The 16,423-nt window shown below is 43.8% G+C and overlaps 1 protein-coding gene across 1 annotated transcript; it reads left to right on the plus strand.

Annotated features, from left to right (window-relative positions):
• Positions 1–2,291: 2,291 nt before the first annotated feature.
• LOC104409773 (PR domain zinc finger protein 1-like) lies at positions 2,292–16,192 on the plus strand (the record flags this gene model as incomplete). The annotated part of the gene is given in 6 exon segments (XM_010019739.1): positions 2,292–2,411; positions 5,535–5,787; positions 13,579–14,687; positions 14,999–15,127; positions 15,533–15,549; positions 15,551–16,192. Coding segments are annotated over 6 exon segments (2,163 nt in total), but the record flags the coding sequence as incomplete, so codon positions are not given.
• Positions 16,193–16,423: the final 231 nt, after the last annotated feature.

Below are 16,423 nucleotides of genomic sequence, written 5' to 3' on the forward strand. Positions count from 1 at the left end.
GGAGGGTACCCCTCCTCAACCATGGCCGCTGAGCTTGTGGGGGCACACCAGACACCAAGAGTTGCTGACCAGAAAGCCACCCTCAGTTAAAAGGCATCTGGACAGTTTTAGTGTGGTTTAGCAGAACTTCAATGTTGGCACACACGGATGTGCAGAACATCCTCTGCCAAAATAACCTTCTGATGGGTACAGGGTGAGAAATCGTACTTGTATTCAGCTGCACCAAGGAAGAAGCCAACACTGCATGTAAGGTGGATATCAAAAAGTATCTGCTGTGTCACAGACACCAGTTCAGTGACTGTTTCAAGTTGACTAGTCCGAGGAGTGATTTCTAGAGATTCTGAGAATTTCGTTAAAGTCATTTTAATTTAAGGCCAAGATATTTTAAAACCATGAAAAAACTCGAGCTACCATGCAGTAAAACTGGTGGGGTGTGCTGTAGCTTGGTTGTGAACTCTTCTTGAGAGGGCAGATGGATGTAAATGAAGATATATGGGGAAGATGAGAAGAACATCTGCCTTTTTCAGCTCTCTATGAGAAATGTACGAGCAAGACAAAAATAAAACTGAGCCACTAAGCTTGTTTCAGCTTGTGGTAGGTGTAGGAAAATTTCTGGAAGTCCCTTTTCTCTCTCTTTAGTCCAGATGCACAGATCAATGGAGCATTTAACTACCTCTACTGTTGACATTTAATTTTTTTGTAGTTTGCTGAAACACATGTTGAAACACAGGCAAGTGCAAACAGCCACCTCGTACACCCAGCTATCTGTTTCCGGGTGGATTACCACCTTGAGTCCAGGGCTGTTATTTGTCCCCTTTTTTTGACATTTACAGTGATATTATGCTAGGTGTTAGTTGTTTACTGGGGGTTTTAATCTTGACCAATACACAGGCAAGTGTTTCCCTGTCTGTCTCTCTCCCTCTCTCACAGCAGGGGTGATAGAACAGAAGAAAATGTAGCCTGAGAAAAATCACAACGCTTAGCTAATTTTACAAAGTCCAGGGTCTTTACCGTCCTTTGCTGTGAAGGACTGTTACAAAGAAAAAGAAGCACTCACTGAAGTGAGCTATCTGCAGGGGCTGATGAGTGCTAATCTGCTTTGGTAAAAGCCTTGATTCCTGGCGGACTACAGACTGCAGTAATCCCAGCTCTCGGTGTTTCTGTTGTTCTGTCTTGTTCTGAAATCCTGGCTAGCAAAAAGACAAGTGGCAAGATGTGTGAAGGGGATACAATTAGTACATTTTGCCATGAAAGTTTGCTTATAATACCAAATTAATGGGCTTTTTACCTTCTCTTTTTTCCACTATCTGAGCAGCAGGATCAGTTTTGCCAAGGCTTGGGGTTTTTGGTTTACAAAATTGTTGATTTTCTAATATTGTTTTGCTACATTAAATTTACGAAGATTGGTGAGGAACAGAGAGAAACAAAACCAGTAACTCAGCAGTGTTTCGCGAAGGGTTACTCCAAGGCACAGTCTTCTGAATAATGATGAATTGCTTCCTGATTTGTGGTCAGTGACTTTTTTTGGTGTAATTACTGTCAAGAAGGAAGCTGAAAAACTAGAGTACATTTCTTAGACCTAACATAGTGGAGCATTTTCACCAAAACCCTTACGCCTCTTTGACCAAACCCACTTGACATATGTTACCGGAACTGCTGCCTCTTTTTTATAAAAGAGGACGATCTGTGAGTACATGTCCCAAAGCCATTTCATATTCTGTTTTCTATGCCACTGTATGCTGGTGAGAGAGTTGTAGTTGTCTTTGTTTGTTTGTTCTCCTTTTGGCTATCAGGACAGGTATAGAGCAGAGAAGGTGGGGGTGGAGAAGGTTTCATTTTGATCTGGAGCAGCAGTCATTCCAGTTCCTAGCTTATAAGAAAAGTGAGCTCTGTGGCAGTGAAGTGATTGATAGCTATTGAATATTTTTGTTTGCTGGAACTAGACTTCTGGGGCTTGCCATTGATAGGAGAAATAACTTCTGAAGATACTTGACAGTCTCTCTACATTTCACTTTACTATTTCTTCTTGTCAATGTATTTCCACAAAACACATTTTTCAGGTGGTGTTTATCTTTGACTTCCCTATGTCTCAGTAAGATTCTGGTATCTAACAGAGATGGTCGTATCATATCCAACACTGTTTTTACTCTATTTCTGGTTTGCTGACCTGTCATTAGAAGTTTCTCGCGTCGGCTTGCTTTACCTCGTTAAGATCAGGGGACAGGGAAGAGGAAGGAAGACCTTTTGATTACTCCTGGTGATGGACTGATCCTGTGCTGCTCTTCTTATAGGTCACCGGAGTTGTAAGCAAAGAGTACATCCCAAAAGGAACGCGCTTCGGACCCCTGGTAGGAGAGATCTACACCAGTGATACGGTTCCTAAGAATGCAAACAGAAAATACTTTTGGCGGGTAAGCAGGAAAAAACAGCCCCATGTTGTTGCAGTAAGCAGCTCACTAAATGAGTACAGCTGAGAAGCTGGGTCACTTCCTGCTGCAGACCTGTGCGAATGCAGGGGGCAACCTCTGTATGCTGCCAGGCACGAACGCAGCCAGTGGGTGTAGTGAACTAAGCCAAGCAAAAGCCTGGCTGCCTTGGATATAGGGACAGTGTGGGTGGAGAGAGGAGGGGAGATGCATAGCCCTTCCTAGCTCTGTCTTCTGAAATGGATCGGTGCTTGGTTGTGTAAAGAAACAGTCTGATGCTTGTTGTAGAGGCAGGTTATTTTGCATTTCTTCACAGTGGAAAGTCATTCTTGTTTATGCAAATATCACGTGTCCTTGTTTTTTCCAGCTATGCAGAAGCTGTGAAAGTACTGCATAATCTTTTGCTCTGGAATTATACCTTTTGTGACATTTTCCATTGGGTTTTGGGTAGAACCGCTCTAACACGGGGGTGGTCATCTTCATCATGTATCATTCAAGTCATAAGCTTCTCCAGTCCACTTCAGAAAGTGTTAAAAGAATAGCTGACAGACTTTAGTGAAGGGAAAAATCCATTAATGGCAGACAAACACTAGAGGTGATGCCTAATTTGTACTCTGTAGTGTAAGCTGGAGGGGAGCACTAGCCAATTAATTTTGGCTTCGGAAGTCTGTGCTGGGGAATATGTTTCCAGTTTATCAGTTGACATAATCCTCAGTTTCCTTTACAGAGCCATTATTAATTGTGAGAGAACATCCCTTCAGGCCCATCTCCTTCCATAGATTTGTTTTGCTGCCTTCTAGCCATTTAGGTTGTGTCTAAATCAGTGGATTTTGGAATATATCCAAGCCTCTGTGCCCAGGTGCCTGCCTGCCTTAGTAATATCCCGACCTCATATCCAGGTTAAACCCAGGGCAAGCACCAGCCCTTTCTTTCTACCTAATTGAATCATTTTGGTTTTCTCAGATCGTCTTCATGCAGTGTAATACAGCATTGCACAGGCAGTTGCTTGCATGAGCATTTTTACAAAGCAGGCAACCATTTTCACATTCATAAGGCTGCAGAATGTTTCAGCCAAATTTTTTGGGAGCTTGCGTCTAGCCTAGGAAGAGATCGGTACACTGGCCGTAGCCCTGCCCATTGCTAACAAGACAGCAAACATTGAGAAGAGGGCCTGCTAACCATCTTGCAGGACTTCATTCATAATATTGCAGTGAGAAAGATGACATCATTCTCATGATGTGATTTTAAGCCTTAAAGCAGAGGGATCCTCAGAAATAATATCCTAGGAGCCATCTAAGCATCGTTAAATTCCCTGTTATAATCCCTTGATTTGTTCAAGACATGCTGCTGCATCGAAAATGAATTTCTTCCTAGGGGTCTGACACAGGCTTGCATATGCAAAGGAAATTGTGGGAGATAACTTCCCACATGTTATTAAAGGCATCCTGGGCTTGCTGGCAGGAGCAGGAACATCTGCTGCATGCGGGGGGAACGCTGCCTGCGCCTTGCCCGCGCGTCACTTCTGGGAACCACGCCATGACTCAGCACATCTGGTCTGGACTTCCCCAGAATAGGTGGGAGTCCAGCGGGTTGCCTTTGTCCCGCAGCCGGAGCACAGTGACCGGCAGCATCCGTGGCCCCGAAAAAGCGGTGCAGGGCCGGTTTGGGAAGCAGCGGCAGGCATCAAGTGCCGGAGCCCTGTGTTCCTGGAAGTTTGTGAGCTGAGGTGAGCAGAGAAACCCAAAGACTCCTCTTGATGCCGCACAGCTCACCCGGCTCCCTTCCATTTTCTCATAACAAACACACCGCAAAATCTCTCGCAGGCTGCTTTGATGAGGCCACATGTATTTCCCCCTTCTCAGTTTACAGGAAGTTACTCTTAAAGAAAGTGATTCTGGTGTTTACAGCCCCATTAAAGGGCCAGGCTGCCTCCTCGCCCCTCTCCACTGACAGCTCTCTTAGGGAGAAGAGGAGAGGACCCAGCTGGCCAGTGGGCTGCCAGGCCAGGTAGGTGTGAAAGACAGTGGTGTGAACACAAAGGCAGGAGCACCGATGGAATGCTTTCACCCTGAGATAAGCTTTGTCTTCCCTTTGGAAGGGCATTTCCTGCTCATCGAGGTTGGTCACTGGTGCAAGCTGCTCCAACTTCAAGGTCTGGCTTTTGCTCAGTCATCTGTTTTGTGAAACCCAGGAGCCCCATTTCATCCAGCACGGAGCTAGTTCCCCCCGAGAGTAAGGGATGTGTCTTTAACAAACACATCTCCTGGATTTTTATTGATTTTATTTTTATTTTAATAGTTTTCTCATTCTTACCCCATTAAGAAACAGTAGCTTGTCAGTGACTGGGACTTCTTGCCCCCCAAGTCACTAAGCAGTTTTTAAATTCGTGTTTCCTTTCCCCTCTGTGGACAAGACAGAACATGTCGCTTGATAGGAAAAGTGACTTCTCATTGGCTAGCTCCTCTCCAGGTCTTTGTTAAGTTATGGCAGGTGAAGTTCATCTTTGCCTCGCCCAGCCTTTCTACAAAAGGGTTACAGTCCAACTATGAGCAAGCATTGCTTTAGGACTCCGGGGCGGGTGGAGGATGTTTGTATAGTTTAAACCTCTGGGTGGAGGTGGTGGGAAACTGCAAGTACAGAGGCCATAGAAAAAGGCAAGAAAGACTCTGACGTAGCACAGCCAGTCTGTCTTACATGCTGGTGACTCAAAGCATTAATGCAAGTATCATCATATGCTGCAGTCATCAGCATCACCCACTTGTTGATCCTACCACCAGGAAGAGGACTCTGAGGTAGACTGTTCACAAAGGGCGAGTACGCTGCATTTCAGATTTTGGGTCTGATTTGTCCATACTAGCAGAGACACAGGCTAAGCAGAAATGGAAAAGGTGACTGTCAACTTACCTTCCAATAAGCATCTCTCTTCTTAATACAGGGGATATCATAGCTGGAAAAGGGGGAACCTAGCTTGAGTCTTATTTCAGTAATTATCTGCTCATTAAAAAAAAAAAAAAAAAGAAAAAAGCTTATCACTTCTCCCCTCTGGACTCTGCGCACGTGCTGCGTATTGCGTGTGTATATATTCATAAGCATTCCTCTCTGTTCCAGATCTATTCAAGTGGTGAGCTTCACCACTTCATTGACGGATTTAATGAGGACAAGAGCAACTGGATGCGTTATGTAAACCCTGGCTACTCTGTTCAGGAACAGAACTTGGCTGCTTGTCAGAATGGAATGAACATCTACTTCTACACCATCAAGCCCATCCCTGCCAACCAAGAGCTGCTTGTGTGGTATTGCAGAGACTTTGCAGAGAGGCTGCACTATCCCTCCTCCAGAGAGCTGACAATGATGAACCTCAGTAAGTGGATTACAGTATAAACAAGGAATGCTAGTAATGTCTCTTCTGCTTATACGATCTAATAATAAGTTGTATAATTACACAGCTGCATCATCTGTTGTGTCACAGTAGGTAGCTCGGAGTGGAAGAGGGGAATTAAAAAACCCAACACAACAGAATGAATTCCCTGTGCCCATTCAAATGTAAACAGATTATAAAAAATCTGAACAGTTACTGGTTTACAAACTGAGTCTTATCCTATGAAATTCTGGACTGACAACTATCCTCTGCCTTCAGAATCATAGATGTTGGTTCTCTCAGGCCGTCCAGGTCCAGATCTCATAGTCTTGAGCAAAAGTCTGCTTTGATAGCATATACTAAAGCCTGTCCAGTCATGCTCCCAAAGGGCTGCCCTTACTGTACAAGGAAGTGGCCATGTGCCATGCCTCTGTCTAGGTGTCTGGCATACGCTTACTGCATAATGCTCTCTGAGCCTTGCATTTTCACTTACCTTACAGGTGCAAACCTCCTATGGTTTTCTTATCTGCTTACGTGTTTTGTAAGCTCCGTGTGTTTTGTCCCCATTTCTTGGCTGTTTATCACAGCTTTCGTTTTCTGTTCTGAAAGTAATAGCACTGGTAGCAAGGGGATGAGGTGTTTCCAGGAGTTTATCTCTCTGTTCTGTTGTGGTTTCTGACCATTTTCAGCCTCAGTGCTTTACTCACAGCTTAATCACAGCCTAGCACCTCACCCAGAGCCCCTTGAAGAGAGGGGATGGTTCTTGCTGACTTCTCATTCGACGCTTAGGCTGCATCCCCTCCTGCTAGCTGCGCTGAGATAGAGCAGAGCATTCTTTTGTCCTTTGGCCAGCACTTACACTGAAATATGAAGGAAAGCCTGCAAGCAGGTTTTTTGGTTTCTTTTTTTTATTAAAAAAAACCTATTTGCTGTTACTTGGCAATAAATAATGGGTTATAAAATAGCAGTGTTACTTTGGGGATCATTAGAGCTAAAATGTAACCCCGCATCATGAAAATGATGTCACACATTCACATTAATCAAGAGTACATCTGTCCTCCATGGCTGTCATCCTTTCATCAGTTTTTGGTCTTTCCCTAATAGAAGAAAATGTGCTTTCTCTTAGTGGCAGAGGGAAGTGAGGGAGGGGATGTCCTATGCTGCTATATTCCCTGTTCAAGAAATACCTCGCTGATTCTGTCAGCTTTGCATATGTGTCATTTCACCACTCGCTGCGTGATTTTATTTTCTGATCTGATGAACTGTTGGCTTTTCAGTGGGACGTGCAGGTGGGATGACACAACAGCATTAAGGGTTCCTGTAGATGAGTTTGCAAAGATCCAGCCAGACATATTTGGCCACTAGCTAGGAGGAAACACAAATGCAGCCTCAGTTTCTTGCATCTGCTGGCATCTCAGGTTGCCTTGCAGAAGTAGTGAGGAATATATTTGTAAAGTGTCAACTAATTCCATGGTTACTTTTACTCAGGTCAAAACTAGGTGTGTCTGAACATGTGCAGAATAATCCATTTCAGTAAAAGTAGGCTTAATACATGGGTCTAGAGACAAGATCTTGAACAAAAGTTCTGTAGCTCAGCCTTAACATTCAAAAGAGCAATCTTTCCAGACACTGAGGTGGAAATATTCCTTCTTCTTTTAAAAAATAATTCTGTTTAAACCATTTAGGAATTTTATGTTAGCACCCTCCACCTAAATAAAACAGCAGTTCAGAGAATTGAGAAGTTCTCACTTTTTAAATCTTTTCCCTTCATCTTTGTGACAAACACATTCAGGCCTAAAGCCTACAGTTGGGCCAGAAACCCTACAGGTACCATAAAGATTGAGGTTTTCTAAAGTACTTTTCTTGAAAAGTACAGAAAAAAATCCAGAGGTCTCACAAAGATGCTTATTTGCTGAAGGCCCTGCAGCAACAGTGCAAGCAGGGATGGTTTTTCCAGCATTAGTACTGGAACTAGATGAGTTTAAAGTGAATGTCAGCACTGTTCAGTTTTCTTCTTCCCCTTCCTCTCAGGCCACTTTTTCTAGTTAAATCTAAAATTAGTAAGCATCCTGCTGCCTCTCCAGTCTCTCTCTCTCTATTGCAAGCCTGACCAAAGTGCCCTCACACTGCATTCATCTATGAATAAAGTGCAGAAGGCTTGTCCCCAAATCACTATCATCCTGCACCTGCTGCAGATGTGGAGCTTTGCCCCATCAAAACATCTTAACAGAGTCTTGCTAGGGGACCGGGGGGGGCCTCCCACTAGTCACCTCCTCCACCTGCCAGAAAGTCAGGAAATCCCTCTCCAGCCAAACGGATCACTAACAATTGTGTGTTTAAAATGGCATGGCTTCCCTCAGAGGAGCAGGCGAGCACTGCTGCCTCTCCCAGCTCCTGGCTGCTGTCTTTGGCACCTCTGAGAGAGGGAAAGTCACAGGGAGGTCCCACCACAGGCTAAAGTGAGGGCTCCTTCCTGCCGGGACGCGTGGGGCAGCAGCACTGCCAGCCCATGGCCGCTCCTTCCATCCCTCCACTGCGTCTTGGGTGTGCAGAGCATGCTAGTGCCCGCGGGAGGCTTTGGAAGAGCTGTGCCTTGGCTGGTTGCCCGGCCCAGCACAGGAGAGGCCACCTGGGACACACACACCTACAGAGAGCTTCCAGTCTTGCCAACTTAAAATATAGGCAACTGCTTTAGGTGCCTCAGGGGTTTGGGGATCACAGTCTTGGAGTTCAGCACCTCGGTTCCTCTTTAAGCACCTGAGCGGGACAGGCCTCCGGGGAAAAATGTATCAGAGAATTTCTCTGGCTTTATTTCCTGTAATTAGTGGCCTCAAAAATGAGAGAACTACCACTTTAGAGCATAAATATATTTACACATCCACACATAACATCTACTTGCCTCTGTAACAGCAAACTTTCAAATTAAAGGTAACTTCTCCAGCGTTAGTTCATTTGTGCTGTAGAAGGAAAGCATCCAGATTCAAGACAGCAATTAGGCATGTGCTTAGTTATGGGTTTAAGCCCGTCCTCTGTGTTTTCTTAAAGTGGGGCCTTTGACCCAGTCCTTCAGACGCTGAAGCACACACCTACCTTCACAGCCATGATTAGCTCTGAGTGGAGCTACGTAACTTGGAGTGAATGTTGAAGTGCCTGCAAGGAGTTGCACAATAGTAGTAGAGGCAAGACTCCGCATTATCCCAGTGGTGGAGGCTCAGTCTTGTTTTAAATGATCCCCACCGCCTTCATGCCTGTTTTGAGGCCACTAATGTTGTTTTCTATCAAGATTTGGGATATGTCACCTTCAGATAGTGCCCTTGTTGAGTAAATGGTTTTAAGTGCAATGGCACAAGATTCCTGTATTCTGCTGGCCAAAAAATCAGGTTTTGATAATTAGTTTGTTAAATATGCTGCTTAACCTCACTCAGCTGGGCCCTCAGATTGTATTTGAGTCTGTGATACTTTATTTTTGGGCCAGCAAACAGATTGAGGAAATTTGCTTTGCAAGTCCCACATAGTTCAGCGTTTCGTTCTTACCTCATCATAGAAGGATTATTTTGGGATGGAAGGTGGAGAGAGTAACAGTTTAAAATAAATAAATAAATAAATAAACAAACCCCTCCAAACATGTTGACTCAGGCCATGACTATTTGATAATAATGTTCATGTATTGCAATCACATGATGCAACTTCCTGCTGCTCATGTCATGTTTGTCTCCTCAGTCAAGTACGGGCAGGTGACATCTTCTAGTCAAGCTTCAGGAAAAGAGTTTGAGTTGGGGGAAGACAATTTGCATATTTGGAAACATTTGGCAATCTTTTTGTTTCATTAACAGGTTTAACAAGGTTAAATTTAAAGGTTTAACTTAAAATTATTTAAAACCTTTTGGATTCTATGAAGATTAACTTTTCAATACTTGTTTTTAAATGTGATTTATTCTTTTCTTCCTGCTCGCCCTGACACACTGGCCGTTAAGCTAAGCCCTGCCACTCGCTTTCCCTTTTGTTTATGGGCAGTTTCACTTTCAGGTTTTGAAGCCTTTCTGTTTGGGTTGAGAGGAAACATCTGCACTTGCTTAAAAAAATGCCCCCTGGAATCTTCAAAAGGGCTCAGGAAAATTATTTTGAAGTGGTATGAGAAGTTATCTTCACAAACCCAGAATTTGGGGGCCGAAGCTGACTTAATATTAAGCATTATTTGAAGGCTCCCTTAAAGACCTTCTCTGAGCAGAATGTTTTCAAAGGCATGTCACCCTGCCTTGGACACATTCAGAAAACAGATGATCAAATTATATACTTCTAAGTGTTGGTCTCTGTTCTCATTTTGAGTGGGAACACTTTTCGTTTTGCCCGCTTCACAACTTCGAGGTTCTCTTTCTACTAGTAAAAGAGGTGCTTACTTTAGACTGAAAATGTGAATCGGCATAATTAAGCTCCACCACTCGAAGTGTTCGGTACCATCTTGCTCCTGAAATTACTATTGAGATTACTGTCTGCCTACAACCGTTTTTCAAGGTTTTAGAAGAAATCAGATCATTGTTTTTCTGAAGTCTTTCTCAGGCTACAGCTTGGAGCACAAGAAATGAGAGCAAAGCCTACAGCTATGCAGCAGGGTGTAGCTGGAACACCCACATTGGAGTAACTTCAGGCAGCCCCTCCACTCAAGTCTTATTAATACTTAAAAGTAACATGAGTTTTGTTCCTTTGCCTCTTGCGCACACTCACTAATCTCAGATCTGAGCAAGTAATCTGTTGACCTTGGTTAGATGTGGATCAGGCTCTTTAAAGAGGCACATGTGGGTTTTGTTCTTTCTTTTTCCCCTCTCTCCCTTCAGGTCAGTGACTTAGAAATGCAGCTGCACTGTTCTTGTTTGGTCATGAACCTCCTTTCTGGGTGTCCTGCCATCCACAGAAAATAGACAGATCTTGGAAGAGTATGTGCCTATATTTAGTGTGTATATACGTGTATGGGTGTGGGAGGGAGAAATGCATTTGAAGAGCGAGAGGAAGACATAGTGATGGGTAAGAACTGAAATCTAGAATCACAAGTTTTAAAACAAAAATCCATTTATAAGAAATATCTCTCTTTAAGTTTGAAGTATATAGCTCCTTTAAGAGCAACGAGAAAGGTTGTAAACCTCTCAATCAGTCTCAGCCCTGGTTTAAATCCCCATTCAGTATAAAACATAAGAACCTCTCCTCGGCCCTCGACATTACCTTCTCTTATTTTACACAGTGCTGACACACTTGTTTATGTTTTGATCTCTCTGGTGTTTTCAAGGGTTCGTTTTTGCTCAGGTAATAGGGGAAGAAGCCAAGGAGGGATTATGGACCAAAGATAGCTTGCAAACTAAAGAAAGCAATCACAGTTAGACTTGAAAAATAATTTTTAAATGTCGCAAGTGCTGTCTGCACATGGAAATCAGTAGGAGGAAAGGCTTTACTGGGAACACTTTGAAGGGAAGGAAAGAGCAATTACCTTTAGTCTGTCATGTGGGGACATGGGCCTGTTGCACAAAGAAAGTTATATTCTCGGTGCAAGCTTCCTTTCTGTCACTCATGGGCTTGCGCCGGCGCGTAAGGCACGTACGTCCCCACCCTGAGGTTTAACCTGGTGACAGCAGGAGCGTTCCTCCCGCTGCAGCAGCCCCGCATTTTCACTTTTCCAGCAGCACCAGCATTTCCTCCTCTTCCCCTCCCCCTGGAGCTTTTTCCTTTAAGAGAGAAAAGTGTCAATTTGAACTTCCTGCTTGACAGACCCCACTGAGAAACTGATACGGGCCCGATAAGGAGGTATTTATTTATTTTCTCTTCTACGAGGCTTCACAAGTCCCACTTCCCACCCCCACCCAGCTTTCAGTACTTCCCTGTCTCGATACTTCCCAGTGCTGATAGCATCACCGAGAATGTTTGCTCTGAGACGCTGGCATGGTGACAGGCAGCTGATAAGAAGATGCAGATAATATTTTCCACAGTGCAGTTGTGGAGCTTCTTGAATCTAGTAAATGTAGCATATTCTCTATGTTACACCAAAAAATCTGGGTAGATATTTAGAAAATGAGTTACCAGTCCATGAGTACAGACAAAACTATCAAAGAAAGTAGATGATTTTAAATGCCATACAACACAACATACTACTAATTTATTTTTGAAACAGCCCTGCATTAAGCTTTAACATCAAAAGAAGAAATTGGGAAGCTCTCTGTACACTTACATGCGTACATGCTTGCTGTACAACACATGCTATGTTTTATCCTGAACATATTATTGAACGTAACTGTGTTCAATAGCATTTAATTGCAACTTGAAAATACACAGACTGCTCACATGTCAAAACTAAATTTGCTTGCTGCTAGTCTAGCGCTGTTTGAAGAAGGATGCTACTGTACAAGTGGTTTGCTGTGAGAAGGAGCATGATTTGAAAGCAGCTGTTTTCTTGGGTACATCTAATAAATGGCTGTTTCTTTGCCTTATAGGGTAATGTTGCTGAATGATAGATTCCATCAGGGTAGTGAATAGTGAAGCAAAGAATCTGCGTTGAAAGTGGCATAGTCACTGCCTGTTCCTATCTTCCTCGCTGGGTTCAGCTGGGCCTCCAAAAATCAGAAATAACAGTTTCTCACCTTTGGTAGTGAAATAAGACCAGTTAGTCACAAAAGTAGAAACTGGGCTGCAGGGCTGTGATACTTTCAAGTTGCATGCCTAGTGGCATTGACTTGTACCTCCTGCTGGAAAACTGCACATAACTAACCATGAATATGAAACCTTCTTGTAGTTTTGCCCCTGTAATAAAATATCTTACGAGTCATCATTTCATGATTATATAACTATTAACTTTGGGAGGTGAGATAAAAGCATACTTCTTTTTCTATTGAAGGCATCTTTCAGTACACTCTTCATATTATATTATGTCCAGATAACAAGGTCAAGCCTTTGAATACAAATAAACAGTGTATGTGCTGAACTGTGCCAAATGGATGCTAGCTTGTATTTCCTTCTGAATAAATATTTCTTTTTCCTTTTAATTTTTTTCTTTAAAGTACATTTCAACTTAAGCTGGAGCCAACCAGTCTTGCCTCCTTTTGCTTTGCTTCAGCAGTTTTTTTTTATGAAGTACAGCTGTAAGCAGAGGAGTTTTGCATAGACCGAATGCCACAGAAATCTGCAGTAAATAGTCTGCTTTGTTGTAGATGTTCCTGAGCAGTATATTTAATGAGTAATGATCTGTTTACTGATGGAGAATACCTTCTCTTTGAAGGCAGCTTTCATCCCAGCCAGCCATGGTTTTTTCGGTACTGTAAGTAATTGAACTGGCTGGTGAAGTGACTGCTGTGGTTTGGCAAAAGCCGATTTGTCATGCCTTGTTATTTTACTGAGGAACATTTCTAGGAGCTTGTGTTCTGCAAAGTCCTTCTATTGAACCTGTATTGTGAACAAATGCTTGTTACCGCATTTATTAGAAATACTGCCTAAATGAACATTCAACTTGTCAAATTTAAGAGGGAAAAAAAGGTGAAACCAGTTTGCAAAGTGGAGACTAGCACTCTGCAAATGAATTGTCATCCAGATCTGTATGTACTGGCCAGTATCCCTTAAATTAACAATGCTTTTTATCAACATTTAATACCAGCAGGCATTTCTTCACACAGAAATTAGGTTTTTGGTGAGTGAAATGATTCCTCATCTCTGAGAGTGGCTCTTCCTCCCCACAAAACTTGTGGGAGTTAGATTATGTTTTGAAAACAGATAATGATGGTGGCATATCCAAATAATTACTATCTCATCTTTATATTTCAGCACAAACCAACGTTAATCCAAAGCAGCACAGTGCTGATAAAGATGAGCTCTATCAGAAAAGCATCCCAAAGAAGGAGCACAGTGTGAAAGAAATCCTGAAAATGGAATCCAATCCTCCAAAAGGAAAAGACTTCTTCCAGACCAACATTTCACCAGTTACTCCAGAAAAAGACTTGGATGATTTGCGTAAGAACTATAGCCCAGAGAGGTGTTTCTTCCCTCGAGTTGTCTACCCGATCCGACCTCACATTCCAGAAGACTATCTGAAAGCTTCCTTAGCGTACGGGATGGACAGACCCAGCTATATTACTCACTCACCCATCCAGGCATCTACTACACCAAGTCCTTCCGGGAGGAGCAGCCCAGACCAAAGCTTAAAAAGTTCAAGCCCTCACAGCAGTCCAGGGGTCACAGTTTCGCCCCTGGCACCCACCTCCCAAGAGCACAGAGAGCCATACTCTTACTTGAACGGATCATATGGCTCGGAAGGATTGGGGTCTTATCCTGGATATGCACCTCCTGGCCACCTCCCACCTGCCTTTCTACCATCCTATAACCCCCACTACCCCAAATTCCTGATACCTCCATTCAACATGAGCTGTAATAACCTGAGCGCTTTGAACAATATCAATGGCATCAATAATTTCAATCTCTTTCCAAGGATGTACCCTCTCTATGGCAACCTGCTTAGCGGAGGTAGCCTTTCCCACCATATGTTGAACCCCACCACACTCCCCAGTTCCTTGCCCAGTGAAGGAGGCCGTCGATTGCTGCAGCCTGATCATCCGAGAGACTTCCTCATACCAGCACCTAACAGTGCCTTCTCTGTCACGGGCGCTGCTGCCAGCATGAAGGACAAGCCATGCAGCCCAACCAGCGGGTCACCCACGGCTGGGACAGCAGCCAGTTCAGAACACATAATGCAACCTAAACCTACCTCAGTGGTGTTGGCTGCCACCGGCGGTGAAGAAGCCATGAATCTCATTAAAAGTAAGAGGAATGTGACTGGTTACAAAACCCTCCCATACCCACTGAAGAAGCAGAATGGAAAGATCAAGTACGAATGCAATGTTTGCTCCAAGACCTTTGGCCAGCTCTCCAATCTAAAGGTAGGCAGCGGAAGATAAGACACAAGCCTTCTTGGAAGGCTCTGGTTTCTCCCTGTAGGATATATAGGAAAAGTAGAGACAGACCTCCTGTTCCTGTTAGGCTGTGTATCAGTCTGGGCTTAATATGGCACCCCTCACCAAGAAAGCATGGTTGTAAAGACAGTGTTTTAATACCCACACCACCTAATTAACTAGATGATAACATTGTGTTTTGGCAATGGGAGTCTTCCACTAACTTTGGGAAACATCTGAAAGTACTTTTGTTACAGTACTGGAGACTGCAAATTGTTAATTGCTTTGTTTCTCCCTAGGTGCACCTCCGAGTGCACAGCGGAGAGAGACCGTTTAAATGCCAGACTTGCAATAAAGGCTTCACGCAGCTGGCTCACCTCCAGAAGCACTATCTGGTACACACAGGAGAAAAACCCCATGAGTGTCAGGTACGTAACACACCACAGAGACAACGTTCCCAAAAGGGACAGCTGGGCTTGTGTGTGCCTTGTACAGCATGCGGGGAGGGCTGCGTTACAAACCCTTGGCTGATGAGGGATGGAGTCTATATCACAGCCACTTCCAGCCCTGGTGGAGCAATGTCTGGGAGAAAGCAGGGTTGTCCTTAGACTGCTAGAGCCGCACCTGCCTGATACAGTTTTGCCATCGGCCATGCTCGAAATGCTGCTCAGCACTATTTAAATACAAAAGGTGGGGATTTTCTCCCCTTTGTGAGAAAGCGTGAAGATACAAAAAGCTTTTGCTTCATTCTGCTGTCTTCTCCTAGGTGTCTGTGATTTAAACCATGAAATCCTCTCCCACTCATTCACTGTTTCTGCCACCCCCCACATTAGGTTTGTCACAAGCGGTTCACACCTGCGGCTCCACTCTGGAGAGAAGCCTTACCAGTGCAAGCTCTGCCCAGCCAAATTCACCCAGTTTGTGCACCTGAAGCTGCACAAGCGTCTCCACACCCGGGAACGTCCCCATAAATGCATCCACTGCCACAAGAGCTACATTCACCTCTGCAGCCTCCAGGTCCACCTGAAGGGCAACTGCCCCGTTGCCCCTGCCTCCGGCCTGTCCATGGAGGACCTGAATCGAATCAATGAGGAGATCGAGAAGTTCGACATCAGTGACAATGCCGACAAGTTGGAAGAAGTGGAGGACAATATCGACTTAACATCGATTGTGGAGAAGGATATACTGACCATGCTCAGGAGAGAAATGGAAGGAGCTAATCTGAAAGTCTCTCTACAGAGGAACCTGGGAAATGGACTTATCTCCTCAGGATGCAACCTTTACGAGTCGTCAGATATGTCAATTATGAAGTTGCCTCATGGTCACCCACTACCTCTGTTACCTGTAAAGGTCAAGCAAGAAACAGTTGAACCAATGGACCCTTAAGACTTTTTGGCAAAGTGATTTCTTTTTTTTAATTTATGACTTGGCAAGTCAGGGTGCCTGTAGCAGTTGCTTGTACATAGTTTCAGTGCTGCAAAGCAATCTTGGCTTACAGTAGTTTCCCTACGCTCTCCCACTGAAAGAAGGAACTCCAAAGTTACTGTTTTCTCAGGGCATAAAAAGGGGCAAAGGACTGTGCATTGCCTCGCCAGTTACTAAGAGACAATCATCTATCCATAATTATTTTTTCAATGATAGTACTTCATAATTTATTATGCAATTAATCATTCTAAAAGCAATAATTAGGAAAATGTTTACAATGACTGGAAAATCATTGTAAT

This window comes from Nestor notabilis, unplaced genomic scaffold (genome assembly GCF_000696875.1).
Source record: "Nestor notabilis isolate BGI_N333 unplaced genomic scaffold, ASM69687v1 scaffold31318, whole genome shotgun sequence".
NCBI lineage: Eukaryota > Metazoa > Chordata > Aves > Psittaciformes > Psittacidae > Nestor > Nestor notabilis.